The sequence below is a fragment of the Lissotriton helveticus genome, chromosome 6 (genome assembly GCF_964261635.1).
Source record: "Lissotriton helveticus chromosome 6, aLisHel1.1, whole genome shotgun sequence".
NCBI lineage: Eukaryota > Metazoa > Chordata > Amphibia > Caudata > Salamandridae > Lissotriton > Lissotriton helveticus.
The window spans coordinates 1,245,406,216-1,245,425,421 of NC_136067.1; the positions used below are offsets into that span (position 1 = coordinate 1,245,406,216).

The following is a 19,206-nucleotide window of genomic DNA, read 5'->3' on the forward strand; positions in this document are numbered from 1 at the left end:
AACTGAACGCTCCCTGCTGACAAATGCAGTGCTCTGCCTCTGAAGGACATGAATGTAAACCCCGGCAAGTCAAAATGAGGCTCCCATGCTTGCGAGATCAGTAAAGTGAGTATCCTCAATTGGGTCAGCGGAAGCTAGGTCCCAGAATCCACTGCTGCTGCCTCAAAATCGAGCGCCTCGAGCCAACCCTGGCTTGGAAACATTTGGCAGCGCTGATCACTCTGCGGGAGAAAAATGCACGCATTTTACTAACAACTGTGGCTTCTCCTCGCCAAATGTCAACACATCTTAAAGTGCCGTGTGTGTGTGTCGACAACCCTGGGCCCTATTACCTTTTCCTGATTAAACAGAAGTGGCACAGAACGAGGTAATTACACAGCAGCCGGACTTTAAAGCGAACTGGAAGTCTCGGTTAACCGGGGAGGTGCTTTTAAGTGCCCACAAAATGATGCTTATACATCTGGCGGTGAATGGTGCTTCCTTCAAAAGTAAGCATTTCAGCGGGCGCAGCGGCCCCTACCTCTTCCCCTCCACCTCTGCTTTAAAATGTGCAAGATGGCGGCCGGCCGGCGGGATGTGTCTAACAAGGCGCTCATTGTCTCAGACAGGTGTGAGATTGGAGCTGAGCCCCGGCCAAGGGCCGGGTATCAGCGCCAGCAGCGCTGCGAGCCGAAAACACGCTCCCGCCATCCAGTAATACCACCGCAGCCAGCCAGAGACTCAACAATTTAAGGCTTAACACACACACTCGCACACACACGGCATAAATCAGACGGGATGGAGCAGCCAGCCATTGGCTTCTTGGGCAGATGCCTGCAGACAGTCTGTGCGCATCACACCCGGCCTGTTTGGGTTACTGGGAGCTTTTTATGTAAGATGAGAGGGGCTGGGCGGCGCAGCCTGCTCAGATGGTGAACGCGCCCGGCCATCTGGATTCACTTACGGAGGCACCCTGACAGCTCCTAATTATAATTAATGTACTTCTTTGCGCGAGCACGAACGAAAAATGCCCAAGATGGCGGAACAAAACTACATTTACCCTATCACTTCAAGCCTATTAAAACGACAACACAACGAAGACGAATCACTGGCCAGATGACAGAACACACTAAGGAATGTGTGGAATTTGTCTCGCAAAAAGCTCTAGGAGATACTTCTTTTTTCTCTTCTTTAACATTAGGATCTCGAAACTCCTCCCACTTTCAGTGGGGAGGAGTCCGAGCCCTAAAAAGATGTCCTCATGAAAGAGTGGCACAAAAAAGCAATCCGAGTTTGAGCAAAAATTTCTGTTTTTAGAGTTGAGCAATATAGAAAACCACAGAAACGGAAGCCACTCCTAACGCATTTTGGTTCAATTAATGGGTCGAGAGGTCAACACCGGAACAGCTTCCAGCAGAGAGAGCTGAAAAAACAGAGCTTCTTTTTAATCTCTCCTCTAGATCCTCCACCTTCTTAGCATAAGAGGGTCTCCCATCTCTTTCTCATGTTCACCCATCTCAGGTATGTATTGAGGCATTATAGTTGGAATGATGTATACTTAGATGAACATGGCTCAACAAAAACGTTGTGCCTACCTCCAAAGAAGAAGCACCAGAGCTTGACCATCTTCCTTTCATGCCTGCATTCTGGAAATCCCACATTGGCAGTATGTCCTTCTCTGTACTGGCAAGCAAACTCTGGAAATCTCCCACAGCAAGCATAAGGAACCATCTTGAGTTCTGTAGAGTTGTAAAGACAGATGTTGCTATCCACCCTCAGACTTATCAGACTACCTAACACCAATCGTTCACCCGCCAGAAAATGTGTTCCTGTATCTTTTCTCTAGCTTTGTTCCTTTCACTTTTGGGGGGGGGGGGTTATATAGCACAAGCTCGACTCAAAGGTATCAGAGCGCTTTACATGAGCACCAGTTGCGTTACAGAAAGACTCATTAATTTTGTTAGGCACAGAGAGATTAAGTGATTTGCCCAGAGTCACAGGATGTTGAGCGTCCTTGCCGAGACTCATACCAGGTTCCCCTAAGCTTCGGTGTCAACCGCTCTAACCCGTAGGCCATATCCTCTCTCCTTCACTTATTCTCAGTAACTGTCTGCTTGTTGTACCTTTAGTAAAACATGAGATAGGCTTTCACTTCCAAAGTCACTTGTAATATTTTAAATTGTGGCTAACTTCAGAATACAAAGTTTTACCTTCTTTGAATAACAAAGATTGATGTTTGTATTGACCATTTGTATTGTAGCTATTTGACTTCAATGGTTTGTTACTTCAGTACAGCTAAGAATTCATGAAACATGTATAATCAAATTTCACTTATACTCGGAAACTATAGTATTGAATATTTGATGGTTTCATTTTCGCATAATGAATAATGTATGAGGGGCAACTCGAAATTGAGACTACTGTTCTGAACTTTCGAAGTTTGTGAAATGAGCTGGTAGAGCAATACAAGTTTCAAGTTTGTTTATTATGTTTTGGAACTCCAAAGAGGTCCACATAAAAAGATACATAATACAGAGTACTCATACAAATGCAAAAGACATTAACACATTTTTACCAAAATACAATATAATCAGTACAACACAATTAAATAAAACCCTCTAGTAGATATCTAAGAAACATTTAAAGAAATTAAAAATGCTAAAACAGAACATTTCATTAGGAGGATTATATAAAGCATATAAGAAAGAATTGGCTGTAAGGATATTCAATTTCAAACAAATTTGTCTTAACCACTTGCGACGAAATAAACTAAGTACAGGACATATAAAGAGAACATGTATAAAGTCCTGGGTAGACAAATTACAAAAGTTGCAAATTGCAGAGCAACCATACCACCTAGCCATAAGCTTATTAAGAGGGAGTAAATCCTGCTTCAAGAGCAGCCAAAAACGCCGTATGGCATGGGATAGGTTCCAGGCAACATAGGGTTGCTTGCGTTTTAGTATGCAAGTATCAGTGAGGGGGGATACTCCCTTCTTCGCAAGGATAGATTCCCTGTCCAACCTAAAACTAAGATCCCACGTGGCCTGTTTCAAAAGTGATTTTAACTGTACGGCAGATAAAGTGAAGAGAGTGCTCTCCTCCAACTGTAAAAGCACAACAGCCCTCCTGAAGTTCTTCACAATTGAGGAGAACTCCCTTAGACTGCCCAACAATTCCGACTTCATTAAGTGTCTCAAAGTCCCCACTTCCCCTCTGGCCAGACTAGCTACCCAACGCACTAACCCTGCCAAGCCCTGCACCCAACTACTACGGATACCGAACTCAAGTCTTAGAGACGCCACTGTGCAGGCAGTGTTAATAGAAGCTAAAAACCGTAGAATTTTTCCTTCTGTAACATGTAAAAAACCCCATTGCCCTATATCAACTATTTCAATTCCGTACAGAAGGGAAGATGGGATTTTCGCCCTAAAGACCTCTAGCAGGTAAGAGAAATGTCTTCTTCCTGTGGCAGAGTACAATGCACTCAAACTTTTACCCTGAGACCGGGCCTTCCGGGAATTACTATCAATGTGGGCCTTGTCACTTAGGTTATCAGATATTATTTTCCCCAATGAAGACATAGGACTTAACCAACTCCAGCTTATGACCTCCTATGGACCTACCAAAATTCTCATATTTTTTTTTTTTCCTCCCTGAAATACTCATTTTACTTTTAGCTGTATCCATCTTTAAAAAAATGGAGTTCGGCATAAAGATGTAGAGCATGTAGACGATTGTTTAACCCTTTGGGCGTTAAATCCAATATAATGATATTGTCCGCATATAACAAACAGGTAATTGGAGATCCCCCTAATGATGGTGCAATACCATCACTAGCAGATAAAGACGTAGGAAGATCTGAAATGTATAAGGAAAAAAGCAAAGGCGCCAAAAGACAACCCTGCTTTAGTCCGTTGATGGAAGGAATAATTTGGGATAACCCCCTTTCCCCTCCTTGAAGGACTTGGCACCATGTATCTGAATGAAGGGCCTTAACCAAATCTAACAGGAGAGGAGGCATGCCTAGAGCGGCTAATTTTCTCCACAGCAACGGCCGATCCACTTTGTCGAACGCTGTGGAGAAATCTATAAACGCTGCATGTACTCTTCCTCCACGAACCCGTACATATTTATCAGAAATTATCTGAAGTGCGGTGAGGTTGTCCAAAGTGCCATGTCCCTTGCGAAAACCTGCCTGTTCTAGAGGTAATATATGATTCCTCTCAACCCAGTCGTTAATAGAATATAGGAGACATTTAGAGAAAACTTTACCAATTGCGTCAAGAAGGGCGATTTGCCGATAATTCTTTGGTTCGTTCGTTCCTATCTCCCTTCTTGAACAATGGCATCAACATGCTCCCTTTCCAGGATGAGGGGACAGATTTATTCAGGAAACAAAATCGAAATATAGAGAACAAAATTTTGCTCCAGGAAACTGGGTCCTGCTTCAGGACAGATATAGGGAGCTCATCAGGCCCCATTGCACCTGAAAGGCGAAGTTCTTTTATGGCCAATTCAATGGTTTTTTCGGACGGGAAATCTATTAGGAGATCACTATCATTGCAGGATCCCACATTCTCGGCCGCAGGCCCAATACTGGCATATAAATTAGCAATATAATTAACCCAGATTTGCTCAGAAATGTGGATAGGGCGAGGACTAACTCTAGTTCCACAACCCTCCCCGATTATAGACCAAAATAGTCTAGCGTGCCCATTTACTGCGGCCTCTCGCAGATTGATCCAGAAAGAATCCTCTTTTTCTTTTTTTATTTTAATCTTGGCCCTTCGTCTCCTTCTTTTAAGAGGGCTATTTTGCGGTATCTTTCGGGAGATCTGGACAAGTATTGCTCCCTCACCAGTTTATTTATTTCCTTATTTAAGGAGATGACCGAACTGGGGAGTATGGACTTTTTTGTAATTAAGTTGGATTTTCTTGCAGCTAGAGTAACCTCCTTCATAAAAACCTCAAAGGAAATTAATTCGGCCCCTAGCCAATTATGGAGATCTTTTAGTGTTATATCTAGAATATGTTCCAGACCCCTCATGGCTCTTGAATTCCAAAAACACCTTCCAGTTTTAGCACCAAAATTGACCAGATCACCATTAAGAGCCCAAGGATCAGCGGGAGGCAGAAGTATAGAAAGGGTTAAAGTAATTACCTTATGGTCACTGAATGCAGTCTGTGAGACCACCAGATCCCTCAGAAGATAGAAAAGGCAATATTCAATGATTATATAATCCAAGATCGACTCACTGTGGTTGGATTTATGCGTATAAAGTGTAGGTGTGTCAGAGGGAAGCCTTCCGTTCGCTATAATACCCTCGGTTTTGGACAATTCTTTCAGGAGCAATTTCCCTCTTATTCGTTCTAAATTTGACTAGAAAAAGAGCTTGTGGGATCTGGAAATATTCCTCTTTGAGCTTATTTCTAAATAGATCCAAGCTTAAATTGGAGACTTTACAGTTAAGATCACCCAGTAAAATTACATGGGGGGAGGGAACTGTATCCTTAATTTGTTTAATATAGACAAAAACTTGTTTTAACACTCCATTAAAACAGTCATCGGGGGGGATATAGGCATTTATTATTACCAGGGGGTGTTTCTTTTCCACATTGTCAAAACTAAATAGTGTCACAGCCTGAAAAAGGTTACTCGGATCTAAGTGGTGTGAATAATTCCACTTTATTCGATTAGATAACAGGCATGCAATTCCCCCTTTAGCATGTCCCCTCTTAGAAGCGACAGCCCCTCCTTCTAGGACGATGTAATCTCTCCCCACAATCATTTTGTCCATACACCACGTCTCTTGAATACAAATCACATTAGCCTTCAAGGAATAAAGATATTGCAACTTTTCAGGGTTATTATTGATTCCAGCAGGATTCCATGAAATAATTTTTAAGCTATTGCTAAAGATGAGAAAATAATTTGGGATTGTCCGTAGATTTGCCTGATAAAGCGCCAGGTAACCAATTCCATTGCTGACTATCGTCTACTCTATTTCCATTAAGGGATAAAGATGGGGGAATTATATGTGTTACTAGGCGTTTAGATTTAGAAAGGCAGATCTTTAAGTCCTCAAAAGGGAAAGGAGGACCGGCTTGTCTCGAGCCAGGAAACCTCTTGTCAAAGGAATCAACTCTACAGATGGGAAGAAAGGGTATTACGTCAATCCCGCGGCTCTGAAAACTCTCGGCCTGCTTCAAAATGTGGTTCACAATAAGTTTGGAGTAGAACCTTACCCTGGTGCAAGAACTTGCCTCGACTCTCAAAATTGATACCAAATCAATTTCGCTGGTTTGAATTAACTTCAGACTCTCCATCTCTTTAAAACACTTAAGAAGCCAACTTCTATTCATTATTAATTCAGTATCGAAGAGAGGGAGAAAATCCAACGCCGGCCTATCTATACTATCCTCTATTGGAGTTACCGGGGGTTTATTGATACATATTGCATCATCTACCAAGGCGAAAAAGGGAGGAGCAGTTGGGTTAAGAGCAGATGCTAATCCAGGAGCAGATTTTATCGCCTTCACTATCGGAAAAGGGTTCGTTGACCTCCCCAATCCGATAATGGGGCTTCTTAAATTGGGATTTGCACAACTGGAAGTGTTATCGTTGTACTCAACAAGAGGAGCTGGAGCATCATCTCTTTGCAAATTGGGGCCCTGCTTCAAATTTCCATCTACAGTCCCAACAGTAGCTGGCAAAGAAATATTATCATCACTCTTAACATATTGGTCGAAAACCTCCTCAAAAATTATTTGTCTCTGCCTCTTTTTTTTGATTCTGCGAATAGGTTTCCTCTTTTTTTCCTCTACACTTTTTTGGCTTTTCCATTTTTTCTTTTTCCCCCTTCTCCTCAGTCTCTTGGGCAAAAATAGGAAAGAACTCGTTGACAGTATTAAGTCAACTACTTCGCCAGTATCTTCTACAACTTCAAGAGCTAAGTCCACAATACAATTGTATGCAGATGATTTAGGGACTGATAGTCTTATTTGATGTAAGCTCATTTCTGACAAAGGCATGCGGGGAATTCGGAGTTGAATTATGGGAAAGTCTAAGTGCCTAGATCCTGGAGAGACATCACCACCGGATTTAGGCCCTAGCAAACCTTCTTGGGGAACTATACCGGGTATCTTTTCCAAAGAATTATTTAAGAGGACCTTCAATATCTGGGTAACTGTTTCTAGAACACAATCATTACTGCCCACAAATTTACCCAATAGCAGTAATATGGAGGGCAGCAGATGTTCTAAAGCGATCAGGGATTCAGAGATAGGTTTATCAAGACTCTCTGGACGAGGGAAGACAGTTGGATGAATGCCAGATATATTCAGCTCAGGGCTTTTAGAGATGTTGGACTGGGAGGAAATATCTTGGGATTTAATTGAAGGGGTGCTACTATAGAGTCGGAGACCCGAGGGAATGGAACCAAGCCGGGTTTTTGTGGCCTCGAATAACTTCAAAGATCCATCTACTAAGTAGCACCCTCAGAGTTCCAGATCAATATCTAGCATTTGAGAGTCCTCATTTCCTACTTCCCTATGAGGGGAACCACCAGCTAGTTCTTAAATCCGGTTGAGCCTGGGCATTGTAAGAGTATTATGCTGCTGCGCACACTCCACTCTAGGTGCGGGCAATTTAATAAAACGGGAAGCAGTGAGTTGTGTTGGATTCATTTCTTCACATAACGGTGAGTTCATGGCTAATTTATTTTCCACAAGTGGACCCTCCAATGTCGGTTTGGGAGACCCCCCAGGGGAACACACTACATCCATATCTGTAGGATTCTTATCTTTAGGCTTTTCCCATAATTGGAATAATTGACACTGGCCCTTTAGTTGCAGATTTTGGACCGCCTTGTTTCTGAGTGGGTTAGACTTGGTTTTTGCACAAGACCTTCCTATCGGAAGTCTCCCTGAACGAAGCTTTTTAGCTGTCATGATTATATTTAAAAAAGTGAGATATCAAATGTAGTCCTTAATGCAAATTAACTAATAAATAAAATAGTTGTAAGGAATTGGGCGAGAAAAACAGTGCAAAGCCAACACTAACCGACAAAGAGACACTGTCTGAGCAAGACACAGATAGAGGGATGATAAATTCAAACGTAAAATGAAAATGAGTGGGCCCAGCCTACTTCGGCCTCTGAGGGCCTAAGAGGGCCCACCCTTTGCCTGGGCTAGGTCCCGCGCGCGTCCCGCGTAGGGAGTGTCAGTTAAGTAAAGTAGAGGTGGGGGCGGCGTGCGCCCGGGAAGAGGCACCAGCTGTTGATGGAATGGAGAATGGCGGCCGCTAGTTCTCCTTGCAATCAGGTACTATCCCCCGTGTGCTCACAGCCTCGCAGCGCCCAATGTCAGTGACACAGCAAGGATTAGAATAACTCCAGGCGAGGTAGAACAAAAGCTCCAATGGTCCTGCAACTGCTACGAGCGGTAGATGGGGGTGGAGCGCGCCCGGGAAGAGGCACCAGCTGTTGATGGAATGGAGAATGCTGGTCCTCGCAGTCCCGGGCGGCCGCTAGTTCTCCTTGCAATCAGCAACTTTCCCCCGTGTCCTCACAACCTCGCAGCGCCCAATGTGGATGTGGAAGTGCACTGTTACCGAGGGTATTGCAATCGTGGACTGAGTGCGGCTCTGGTTCTTGCTCGAGAATTATTTAGGGCCTCCAACTCCGGCCACGTTTTAACAGTGTTTTTTGGTGGATCTGGCCACAAGGGAATGTTTGGCGGCTCCAGCCGCAAGATAAATATACCTAGACGAGTTATAAAGAGTCTCAGTGGCTCCAGCCGCACCAGAAACCGCCTGGCAACTATTTGATGGCTTCGGCAGCAATGAAATATGCCCAGCGGCTCGGGCCTCGAAAAGGAACAGTCAGCGGCTCTGGCCGCACCGAAATGGCCACCCGCGGCTCCGGCCGCGACGAGAAGCACCCAGCGGCCCCGGCCGCGCCAGCAGCTCCGGCCACACCGAAAAGACCACCCACGGCTCCGGCTCGAGAAGCACCCAGCCGCTGCGCCAGCAGCTGCCTACCTGCCTGGCAGCTCCGGTCGCAGTGAAAAATGCCCAGCAGTTCCAACCGCGGCTTCAGGTGTCTCCTTTGTGCGGCTGCGCACAGTACACAGTACAGCCCCTAAACTTCAACGAGGATCGGTAGAGCAATACGTTTGATGAAATACGAATTTTCCTTTTGCTTGTTCTAAACCCTGAAAACCAGCTACATACCTTATTGAATGCATACTGTGCAAGATCCTGTGCTCTTCTAAAGGGACACGTCATAGGCTACTGTTTTGCCTGCACTCGATGGCAAATGGGAACTCCTAACATCCACCAGGCTTTCTACCTATTCGATTTCCAGCTCAATGCATGTCAGAAGATGCTCTCATGCTGTGGAAAGTACAGGGAACGGGCGACATAAGGAGGCGGTGCTCGGCAGTAGTCACGCTAACTCCGTAGTCAGTAGATGCAGTGCTAACTTTGTTCTGGTGGTTGCTTGTGCTCAGCCTCCGTGCTTATTTTTGGGGACCGGGGCTTAGGTAGCTAAGGGAAGGGAGAATGAAGGGAAAGATGGGAAAAGAGTGACACAAAAAAAAGGATGGAACAAAACATGCAAGAGTGAGCTAAAGAGACCGGAAATGTGGGGTGTGAGAAGAAAAAGGCATGAGGGAGAATCTAGACTAGGAAGCCTTGGTATTTGACAACCCTGGCATTTGAGAAATAGCTGCACCGGGTTCCTAAGAAAATGTTTGAGCCCCTGCACTTATGTTTTTTTACATATTAAATGGTGGGTAGATGCCCCAATAACAAAAAGCCGAGCTGAGCAGTGTCATGGACGCCACTTGGCAAAGACAGACAAGCCGAAAAACATTTGCATGTAGGTGTTTTTGAAAGACGTGCAATATTAGAAGACGGCCTGTGACTGCTTTGTATGTGTCGGTGGTGCAGAGCATTAATTCTGCAGACAAGTATATTTCCATGCATGTCTTTGACAGCTTATGTGATAGAATTACATGGTATGTGTTGCTTGGCAGTGCCATGCGGCTCCTCTCCTAAACTTAGACCAGCTGACTGGTTACATTTCAAAAACGAAGCTGTTTCCAGCTGGGAAAGCATACCAGGTGCATTATTAACAAGTACATTTATGCTGATTGGTACCCAGTCCAATCAAACCGCATAGTCTACAAGAAATGTTATGCATTTTTGATGTGGAAAGCTCGACCCATTAGACTTTTGTACATTTTAACAGACATGTCAGAACAACTGTTGGGAATTTTGAGAACTACAAAGATTCAGTAGCGGTCGGCATTGCTCGCAGGTGTGGGGGCGGGAGCAAGGGATCGCTGGGTGATTGGGGTTCATGGGGGGATCGCGGGGAAAATAAAAAAAAATTAAAATAAGCGTACCTTTACGCCGGGTCCTGCGTCTTCTCAGCTCCTGCTCTCCTGCCTCCGACACGAAAAAGGAAGCAAGCAGTCAGACTCCCTCCTCTAAGCCAATCACACCGTTACAAACAGCGTTGTGATTGAGCTGGATGCTGCCCAGCCATGTTCTCCATGCAGCCTGCATGTGGAAGGGGAAGTGCGCATGGCTGTTTTGGGCGGCCCGAGAGGGCCAACCAAACAGTCTTTGCACACTCGGGAGTGGGCAAACCACTCCTCCCCTGCCCTGCTCAAAGAGCAGAGCAACCCCATCCACGTGCCCGCCCATCTGCAATGCGCAAAGGAAACATAAAATGGTAATACGTTTTAGTTATTACCATTTTATGTTTTGGGTTTCTCGCACTGCGAGAAAGCAGTGGTGTGATGTTCCTCCGTCCTAGTGGAGGAGCCGCCCCTGCAAAGACCATTGGCCATAGCACAAAAAGAGCTTTGTAAGTGCTGATTTAAGATTCAGGGCCATACCCCATTTTTGGCTGGCGCTATTTCTTTTCCTTGGTGGTAAGGCCTGTGCTTGTTTCAAAATCTTTTACCACCGTTTTAGAAAAGCACAATTCTGGAGGAGGGAATATGTGACTAGAGTGTTTGTATACATTTACTTTGTGGAACTGTATTGTGGTGCTGATCTGTTCTGTTAGTGCTTCTGTATTTTTTAGTGCTGCCTTATAGCAGTGTGATTTTGTTGTTTTTAAGTTGCAGTGCTCTCAGTTTTACCTATTTTGTTGTGATATGCCATGTTATGTTTTAAATGTCTTGGAGTTGCCATTTTCTCAGCAAGTTATTCCGTATACAGATAACTGTGTATTCATTTTACAGCAACAATGCACATGCTTTCATTGCAACAGCTTGAGGAAAAACACTATGAGCAGTAAGTGGTAGTATAAATGACAAACCAAGTGAAAGTTGAATGTGAGAAGTCATCTTGATAAACGTAGCTGACATGGCTACTGCAGCACCAGCAGATATTGTTGTTTCTAGTTTGGCTTACTTCTTACTGCTGTTATGGGTATCTAATGGTGTGTCATTCAATATCCTCCAAGATGCTGTACTGGAGAAATCTATGCACAAGTGCATTCTGAAGCCGCTGAAAAATCACATCGATGCTATGCTGAAGGAGTTCCACACAGCAGACGGCTCTTGGAGGCAGCTGAAAGAGAACCTGCAGCTGGTGCGGCAGAGGAATCCTCAGGAGCTGGGTGTCTTTGCTCCAGTGCCAGATTTTGTTGATGTGGAGAAGATTAAAGTGAAGCTGATGACCATGCAAAAGATGTACTCACCAGAGAAGAAAGTGATGCTGCTGCTGAGGATCTGCAAGCTTATTTACACTTGCATGGAAAATAAATCAGGTGAGACATGGGTGGGAGTCTTTAAATCGGAGATCTTGTTGGTTTAAAAAAAAGACCCCATTCGGATATAATGTGCATCGACAGGTAGAAGTCTCCTGTGCGGGAGTTAGTATCTACCTGCAATTGTCCATTCTAAAACAACTAAAGCGAAGAGCTGGGGAATCCACTTAAAGGGTGCAGCCACCAGAAAAATATCTGTGGCATAATTTGATGGAAATTAAACCTTCCCTCTAGCGAACTGAGGAAGGGGTGTGCATTCCCCTGCATAAATACAACCTTGGAGGGATGGCATCTGACAGAAGTAGTGTAGACCTTGGAACAACCTCTGCAGGGTGGGACAAAATCCTCTTCCTGTCGAAATGTATTTTTTTTCATTTGATGGCAACCTCACCACCCTATACCCATTCAGAATTTAGTCTGACTACCCATTCACCTCTGTCCTCCTTTCTCTATAGGCAGTTTTATCATGGTATAATTGGCTGGCTCTTGCCAGCACGTTTAAATTGACTGTGTGTCGCTCATTCAGGGTAAGCCCTCCTCTCTCACCCTGCATTCCCTTACTCCTCTGACTATTGGCTACCTGAAAACACCTATGATTATCTACCTCAGCAATTCTGTGCATGTTATTTGGAACTGGTGCATAACCATGCTTTCTTAAATTTTGTGGCTTCCACTGCATATTTCCAAAGTTTCTCCGGGTATTTACACTGTCCTCATTTTCTATAATGTGGCTCTAGTGCGTTGGTGTATGAATTTGTATAGTTGGCTTAGTGGTGTCTCCACGAATTTCATTGGATAACTGTGCTCATGCCTCTATGATTTTAACATTTTTCCCCCGACTCGCCTTCTCCTCCCCTCTTCTTTCCCTTTACCTACCCAGGCTGTTTCCCAGGCATTTGTTCTATTATTTAGTTCTGATGATGATCCCATAACCATGCTTGGGATCGAAATGTTGTCAACATCTGCATCTTAATTCTAAACTATAATTGATTATATATGTGGAGTACAAGGTGTATTTTTGATTGTCTTTTACATATTTAAATTTTTTCACCTAAAAGTCACTTTTGTCACTTGACTGGGGTAAGGAAATCGGCAGATTTCCTCTTACCCTGTCACGTCCAGTTCACTCACTTTATTATGTATTGTGTTGTTTTTCATTTATTGCGATTACATTTGTTGCTACTGTTCATTTAGACACAGACTGAGCCAATCGTCATTGTGCTAATTTGGCTACACTTACTAATGTGAATAAGCTACCCCGCAATTCTCAGGTGAAACCATAAAGCAGGCTGCACATGCAAAAAATCTGCAATTTGAATATTATGCCATTTTTTTTACAATGAAGAGAGCTATGAAAACCACAAGCAAAAGTATTCAATGCATACATTTGCATCTTTCAAATATATTTTTCACGATTAGATTCAATGGGCCTGATTCACAAAGGTCAGCTACACTTCCGTGTAAGTTTAGGATTATTTGCTATTCACAAAGGGATTAATGAGTAGTATCTTTCGGAGTGTGGAGTCTCAGGTCTTTTTATCTACGGAGATGTCACCCCGGTAAAGATACTACTCGTAAGTCCCTTTGTGAATAGCAAGCAATCGTAAACTTACACAAAAGTGTACGTTTACCTTTATGAATCAGGCCCTCCGTGACCAGCTGCACTTGCCTCCGGGCCGATCGGTCTTCGCTCTGCCTCACTCCTGACTTACAGGCCCATGGCCATGATATGTTTTTGATAATCTAAGCTCATTTCCAACAATGAAGTGCAGAGAAGATCTGTGAAGGTTCTCTGCTGATCTAAGCACAGGCCCAGGTTTGAAGTAGGGTGAGGAATGTGGGCTTGCAGAACACTCATTTTGTTTCTGGAAAGCAGACCCACCCAGCTGTGCTGACAGCAGATCGGATTCATATCCGAAGGGTGGGTCCTCTGGGCCTCACTGTGCAATGGAATCACTTCTTGGCTCTGACCACCAGAAATTCACATGTACCAATTAGAAAAAAACGATTGAGTTATGAGCTCATTTCCAAGTATTTTTTGGCAGCAGAAGTATGTTTAACAGTATTTTATGACACACTAATGTTTTTAAATTACTTACATTCAGTATTTTGACGCATTCATATTTTTAAGTTAAACTGTGTCTTGTATGGCATATAACTCTCAAATATCATTGATTAAAAAAAAAAAAAAGATAATGCCATAAGGAATATGGTGCTACGTGTATGAATCATTGTCTTTCACTCTAATTCTAGGGAGGATGTATGGCGCTGATGACTTTCTGCCTATGTTGACTTACGTCATAGCTCAGTGTGATATGCTGGAGCTAGAGACAGAAATCGAATACATGATGGAACTGCTGGATCCTATTCTTCTGCATGGAGAGGGTAAACAGACTTTTCAGTTACCCTGACACTGTTACATTTGTACATTTATATTATGTTATCTGGCACTTTTATAGTATGCAAGTGCCACTAGTGTGATATCGTGGCACTCCAACTGTCCGGGTGGACTTGTACGTTTGATTGCTGAAGGATGTGTTTGTAGCATAATTCATGTGGGAAGAGTTGTGTTTAGTGCATGAGGTTCTGATAAGTGATCTGATAATGTTGTCGTGAACATCACCTGCTCATATGCCTGCTCTTGTTTAAAAAGTATATAAAGGACAAATAAAGCTCTCTAAAGCTTTATTTTACGTGAAAGGTCTTGTCTAAAATATATATTATCCTGTTTTGCATTGCATTTTGCTGATCACAGCAAAATTTGAAGAGCCAAGTCCGTATGGCTTTTCTGAAAGAGGTGGTTTCCTTGTTTTCTTACCTGAGTGGGGAGTGAGTTTAACAGCTTGCTGATTGGGGATTGAGAAAGCACATCCTCCGAGATGGGGCGTGTTGAAACGTGACACTTTCAGATGTAGAAGTATTTTAGATTGAAGTCTTTGTTTGCGCCTTTTTGTATTTTTATGTCTATAGAAAAGGAGATTCATGCCATTGTGTATGTTTGCTAGTACATTCCTGAATGTCTAATTGTCTCACTATGTGAGTATGAGTGCAGGAAGCAAGATAATGGCTTTAATTGAAAACCTCACAAATGTCAGGCATAGATGCATTGAGGGAAAAAACAATTTTATTAATGGTATCTCCAACACTTTACTTTGGACGTTGACACATTTGGAAGGTACGGTATCTCCATGTAAGTGAACCGAGAAGTCTGGCTACATCCACGTTAGAATCTTCTATTTTGGTCTTAGTGAGATGTTTCCTACAAGGAAATATATTCACAGCAATGATATTAACGTGCTAGGTAGAGAAGGCGACAAAGGGGTTAAACATCCACTATAATGAGTAAAAAAATGATGGCCCCTTTCATCTTATAAATGCAGGAGTTACCCACACCACATCATGCAATTTGACAAGTTGAGCATGAGTGGCAGACGTGCACATTTTCTGCCACGAATAATCAATGCTTTTTAGGTCGAAGCACGACCTGCATTCAATGCGTAAGCATTGATTGCAGTGTGCTTCGACAACTATTGCTACCCGTTTTTAGGTTTTGCCTAGCGAAAGCTGCGCTCTGCGCAGCTTTTCGCGCAGGCGAAATCCTGTTGAGAACTGTAGGGTGCTTTGGGTCGGCCCTCGTCATTGATTGGCTGGCTCCGTAAACTGAGCCTTGCCATTGGACGAGGGGCCTGTCCGTCAATGCCGGACCAGACACGGGGGCGTTCCCGACATTCTTTGCCTTTTGCCGACGTCACGGGACGCCGGGAACGCCCCCGAGTCTGGTCCGGCATTGCCGGCACCTCCCTTGCTCTACTGTCATCACCACAACACTGCGCCCATTTTATCCCAAGCTAAACACTCGGAGAGGCGCAGTGACCGGGTCTTTGAAGGCCGCTCTCCCAATGAAAACAAGTTTTCTCTCCGAGTCAGCACGAGCAGGAAGACGAGCAGCGCGCCTCCCAGCTGGCCTCTCGCATCAGCATCCAGAGCTGCCCTGCGCGGTGTGTAGCTTCAGTGGAGCTTCAGAGTGCAGAGTGGAGCTTCAGAGTGGAGCTTCAGAGTGGAGCTTCAGAGTGGAGCTTCAGAGTGGAGCTTCAGAGTGGAGCTTCAGAGTGGAGCTTCAGAGTGGAGCTTCAGAGTGCAGAGTGGAGCTTCAGAGTGGAGCTTCAGAGTGCAGAGTGGAGCTTCAGAGTGGAGCTTCAGAGTGGAGCTTCAGAGTGGAGCTTCAGAGTGGAGCTTCAGAGTGGAGCTTCAGAGTGGAGCTTCAGAGTGGAGCTTCAGAGTGCAGCTTCAGAGTGGAGCTTCAGAGTGCAGAGTGGAGCTTCAGAGTGCAGATTCAGAGTGGAGCTTCAGAGTGCAGAGTGGAGCTTCAGAGTGCAGATTCAGAGTGGAGCTTCAGAGTGCAGAGTGGAGCTTCAGAGTGGAGCTTCAGAGTGCAGAGTGGAGCTTCAGAGTGCAGAGTGGAGCTTCAGAGTGGAGCTTCAGAGTGGAGCTTCAGAGTGGAGCTTCAGAGTGGAGCTTCAGAGTGGAGCTTCAGAGTGCAGAGTGGAGCTTCAGAGTGGAGCTTCAGAGTGGAGCTTCAGAGTGGAGCTTCAGAGTGGAGCTTCAGAGTGGAGCTTCAGAGTGGAGCTTCAGAGTGGAGCTTCAGAGTGGAGCTTCAGAGTGCAGAGTGGAGCTTCAGAGTGCAGAGTGGAGCTTCAGAGTGGAGCTTCAGAGTGGAGCTTCAGAGTGGAGCTTCAGAGTGGAGCTTCAGAGTGGAGCTTCAGAGTGGAGCTTCAGAGTGGAGCTTCAGAGTGGAGCTTCAGAGTGGAGCTTCAGAGTGCAGAGTGGAGCTTCAGAGTGGAGCTTCAGAGTGGAGCTTCAGAGTGGAGCTTCAGAGTGGAGCTTCAGAGTGGAGCTTCAGAGTGGAGCTTCAGAGTGGAGCTTCAGAGTGCAGAGTGGAGCTTCAGAGTGGAGCTTCAGAGTGGAGCTTCAGAGTGCAGAGTGGAGCTTCAGAGTGGAGCTTCAGAGTGGAGCTTCAGAGTGGAGCTTCAGAGTGGAGCTTCAGAGTGGAGCTTCAGAGTGGAGCTTCAGAGTGGAGCTTCAGAGTGGAGCTTCAGAGTGGAGCTTCAGAGTGCAGAGTGGAGCTTCAGAGTGGAGCTTCAGAGTGGAGCTTCAGAGTGGAGCTTCAGAGTGCAGAGTGGAGCTTCAGAGTGGAGCTTCAGAGTGGAGCTTCAGAGTGGAGCTTCAGAGTGGAGCTTCAGAGTGGAGCTTCAGAGTGCAGAGTGGAGCTTCAGAGTGCAGAGTGGAGCTTCAGAGTGCAGAGTGGAGCTTCAGAGTGCAGATTCAGAGTGGAGCTTCAGAGTGCAGAGTGGAGCTTCAGAGTGCAGATTCAGAGTGGAGCTTCAGAGTGCAGAGTGGAGCTTCAGAGTGCAGATTCAGAGTGGAGCTTCAGAGTGCAGAGTGGAGCTTCAGAGTGGAGCTTCAGAGTGCAGAGTGGAGCTTCAGAGTGCAGAGTGGAGCTTCAGAGTGGAGCTTCAGAGTGCAGAGTGGAGCTTCAGAGTGCAGAGTGGAGCTTCAGAGTGCAGAGTGGAGCTTCAGAGTGCAGAGTGGAGCTTCAGAGTGGAGCTTCAGAGTGCAGAGTGGAGCTTCAGAGTGCAGAGTGGAGCTTCAGAGTGGAGCTTCAGAGTGCAGAGTGGAGCTTCAGAGTGCAGAGTGGAGCTTCAGAGTGGAGCTTCAGAGTGCAGAGTGGAGCTTCAGAGTGGAGCTTCAGAGTGCAGAGTGGAGCTTCAGAGTGGAGCTTCAGAGTGCAGAGTGGAGCTTCAGAGTGGAGCTTCAGAGTGCAGAGTGGAGCTTCAGAGTGGAGCTTCAGAGTGGAGCTTCAGAGTGGAGCTTCAGAGTGGAGCTTCAGAGTGGAGCTTCAGAGTGGAGCTTCAGAGTGGAGCTTCAGAGTGGAGCTTCAGAGTGGAGCTTCAGAGTGGAGCTTCAGAGTGGAGCTTCAGAGTGGAGCTTCAGAGTGGAGCTTCAGAGTGCAGAGTGGAGCTTCAGAGTGGAGCTTCAGAGTGCAGAGTGGAGCTTCAGAGTGGAGCTTCAGAGTGCAGAGTGGAGCTTCAGAGTGGAGCTTCAGAGTGCAGAGTGGAGCTTCAGAGTGGAGCTTCAGAGTGCAGAGTGGAGCTTCAGAGTGGAGCTTCAGAGTGCAGAGTGGAGCTTCAGAGTGGAGCTTCAGAGTGCAGAGTGGAGCTTCAGAGTGGAGCTTCAGAGTGGAGCTTCAGAGTGGAGCTTCAGAGTGGAGCTTCAGAGTGGAGCTTCAGAGTGGAGCTTCAGAGTGGAGCTTCAGAGTGGAGCTTCAGAGTGCAGAGTGGAGCTTCAGAGTGCAGAGTGGAGCTTCAGAGTGCAGATTCAGAGTGGAGCTTCAGAGTGCAGAGTGGAGCTTCAGAGTGGAGCTTCAGAGTGGAGCTTCAGAGTGGAGCTTCAGAGTGGAGCTTCAGAGTGGAGCTTCAGAGTGGAGCTTCAGAGTGGAGCTTCAGAGTGGAGCTTCAGAGTGGAGCTTCAGAGTGGAGCTTCAGAGTGGAGCTTCAGAGTGGAGCTGCAGAGTGGAGCTTCAGAGTGCAGAGTGGAGCTTCAGAGTGGAGCTTCAGAGTGCAGAGTGGAGCTTCAGAGTGCAGAGTGGAGCTTCAGAGTGCAGAGTGGAGCTTCAGAGTGGAGCTTCAGAGTGGAGCTTCAGAGTGGAGCTTCAGAGTGGAGCTTCAGAGTGGAGCTTCAGAGTGGAGCTTCAGAGTGCAGAGTGGAGCTTCAGAGTGGAGCTTCAGAGTGGAGCTTCAGAGTGCAGAGTGGAGCTTCAGAGTGGAGCTTCAGAGTGGAGCTTCAGAGTGGAGCTTCAGAGTGGAGCTTCAGAGTGCAGAGTGGAGCTTCAGAGTGCAGAGTGGAGCTTCAGAGTGCAGAGTGGAGCTTCAGAGTGCAGAGTGGAGCTTCAGAGTGAAGAGTGGAGCTTCAGAGTGGAGCTTCAGAGTGCAGAGTGGAGCTTCAGAGTGCAGAGTGGAGCTTCAGAGTGGAGCTTCAGAGTGCAGAGGGAAGCTTCAGAGTGCAGAGGGAAGCTTCAGAGTGGAGCTTCAGAGTGGAGCTTCAGAGTGGAGCTTCAGAGTGGAGCTTCAGAGTGGAGCTTCAGAGTGGAGCTTCAGAGTGGAGCTTCAGAGTGGAGCTTCAGAGTGGAGCTTCAGAGTGGAGCTTCAGAGTGGAGCTTCAGAGTGGAGCTGCAGAGTGCAGAGTGGAGCTTCAGAGTGCAGAGTGGAGCTTCAGAGTGCAGAGTGGAGCTTCAGAGTGCAGAGTGGAGCTTCAGAGTGCAGAGTGGAGCTTCAGAGTGCAGAGTGGAGCTTCAGAGTGCAGAGTGGAGCTTCAGAGTGCAGAGTGGAGCTTCAGAGTGCAGAGTGGAGCTTCAGAGTGGAGCTTCAGAGTGGAGCTT

General features: G+C 45.8%; 1 protein-coding gene across 5 annotated transcripts in view; it reads left to right on the forward strand.

The window, feature by feature from the left end:
* The window catches only part of RIN2 (Ras and Rab interactor 2), a 1,094,313-nt gene that overhangs the window by 1,033,319 nt on the left and 41,788 nt on the right, over positions 1-19,206 (forward strand). For all 5 annotated transcript variants that reach the window (XM_078648965.1, XM_078648966.1, XM_078648967.1 and 2 more), the window contains 2 exons: positions 11,466-11,771; positions 14,025-14,156. In XM_078648965.1, the coding sequence (XP_078505091.1) occupies positions 11,466-11,771; positions 14,025-14,156 (438 nt within the window). The remainder of the gene's footprint in view (positions 1-11,465; positions 11,772-14,024; positions 14,157-19,206) is intronic.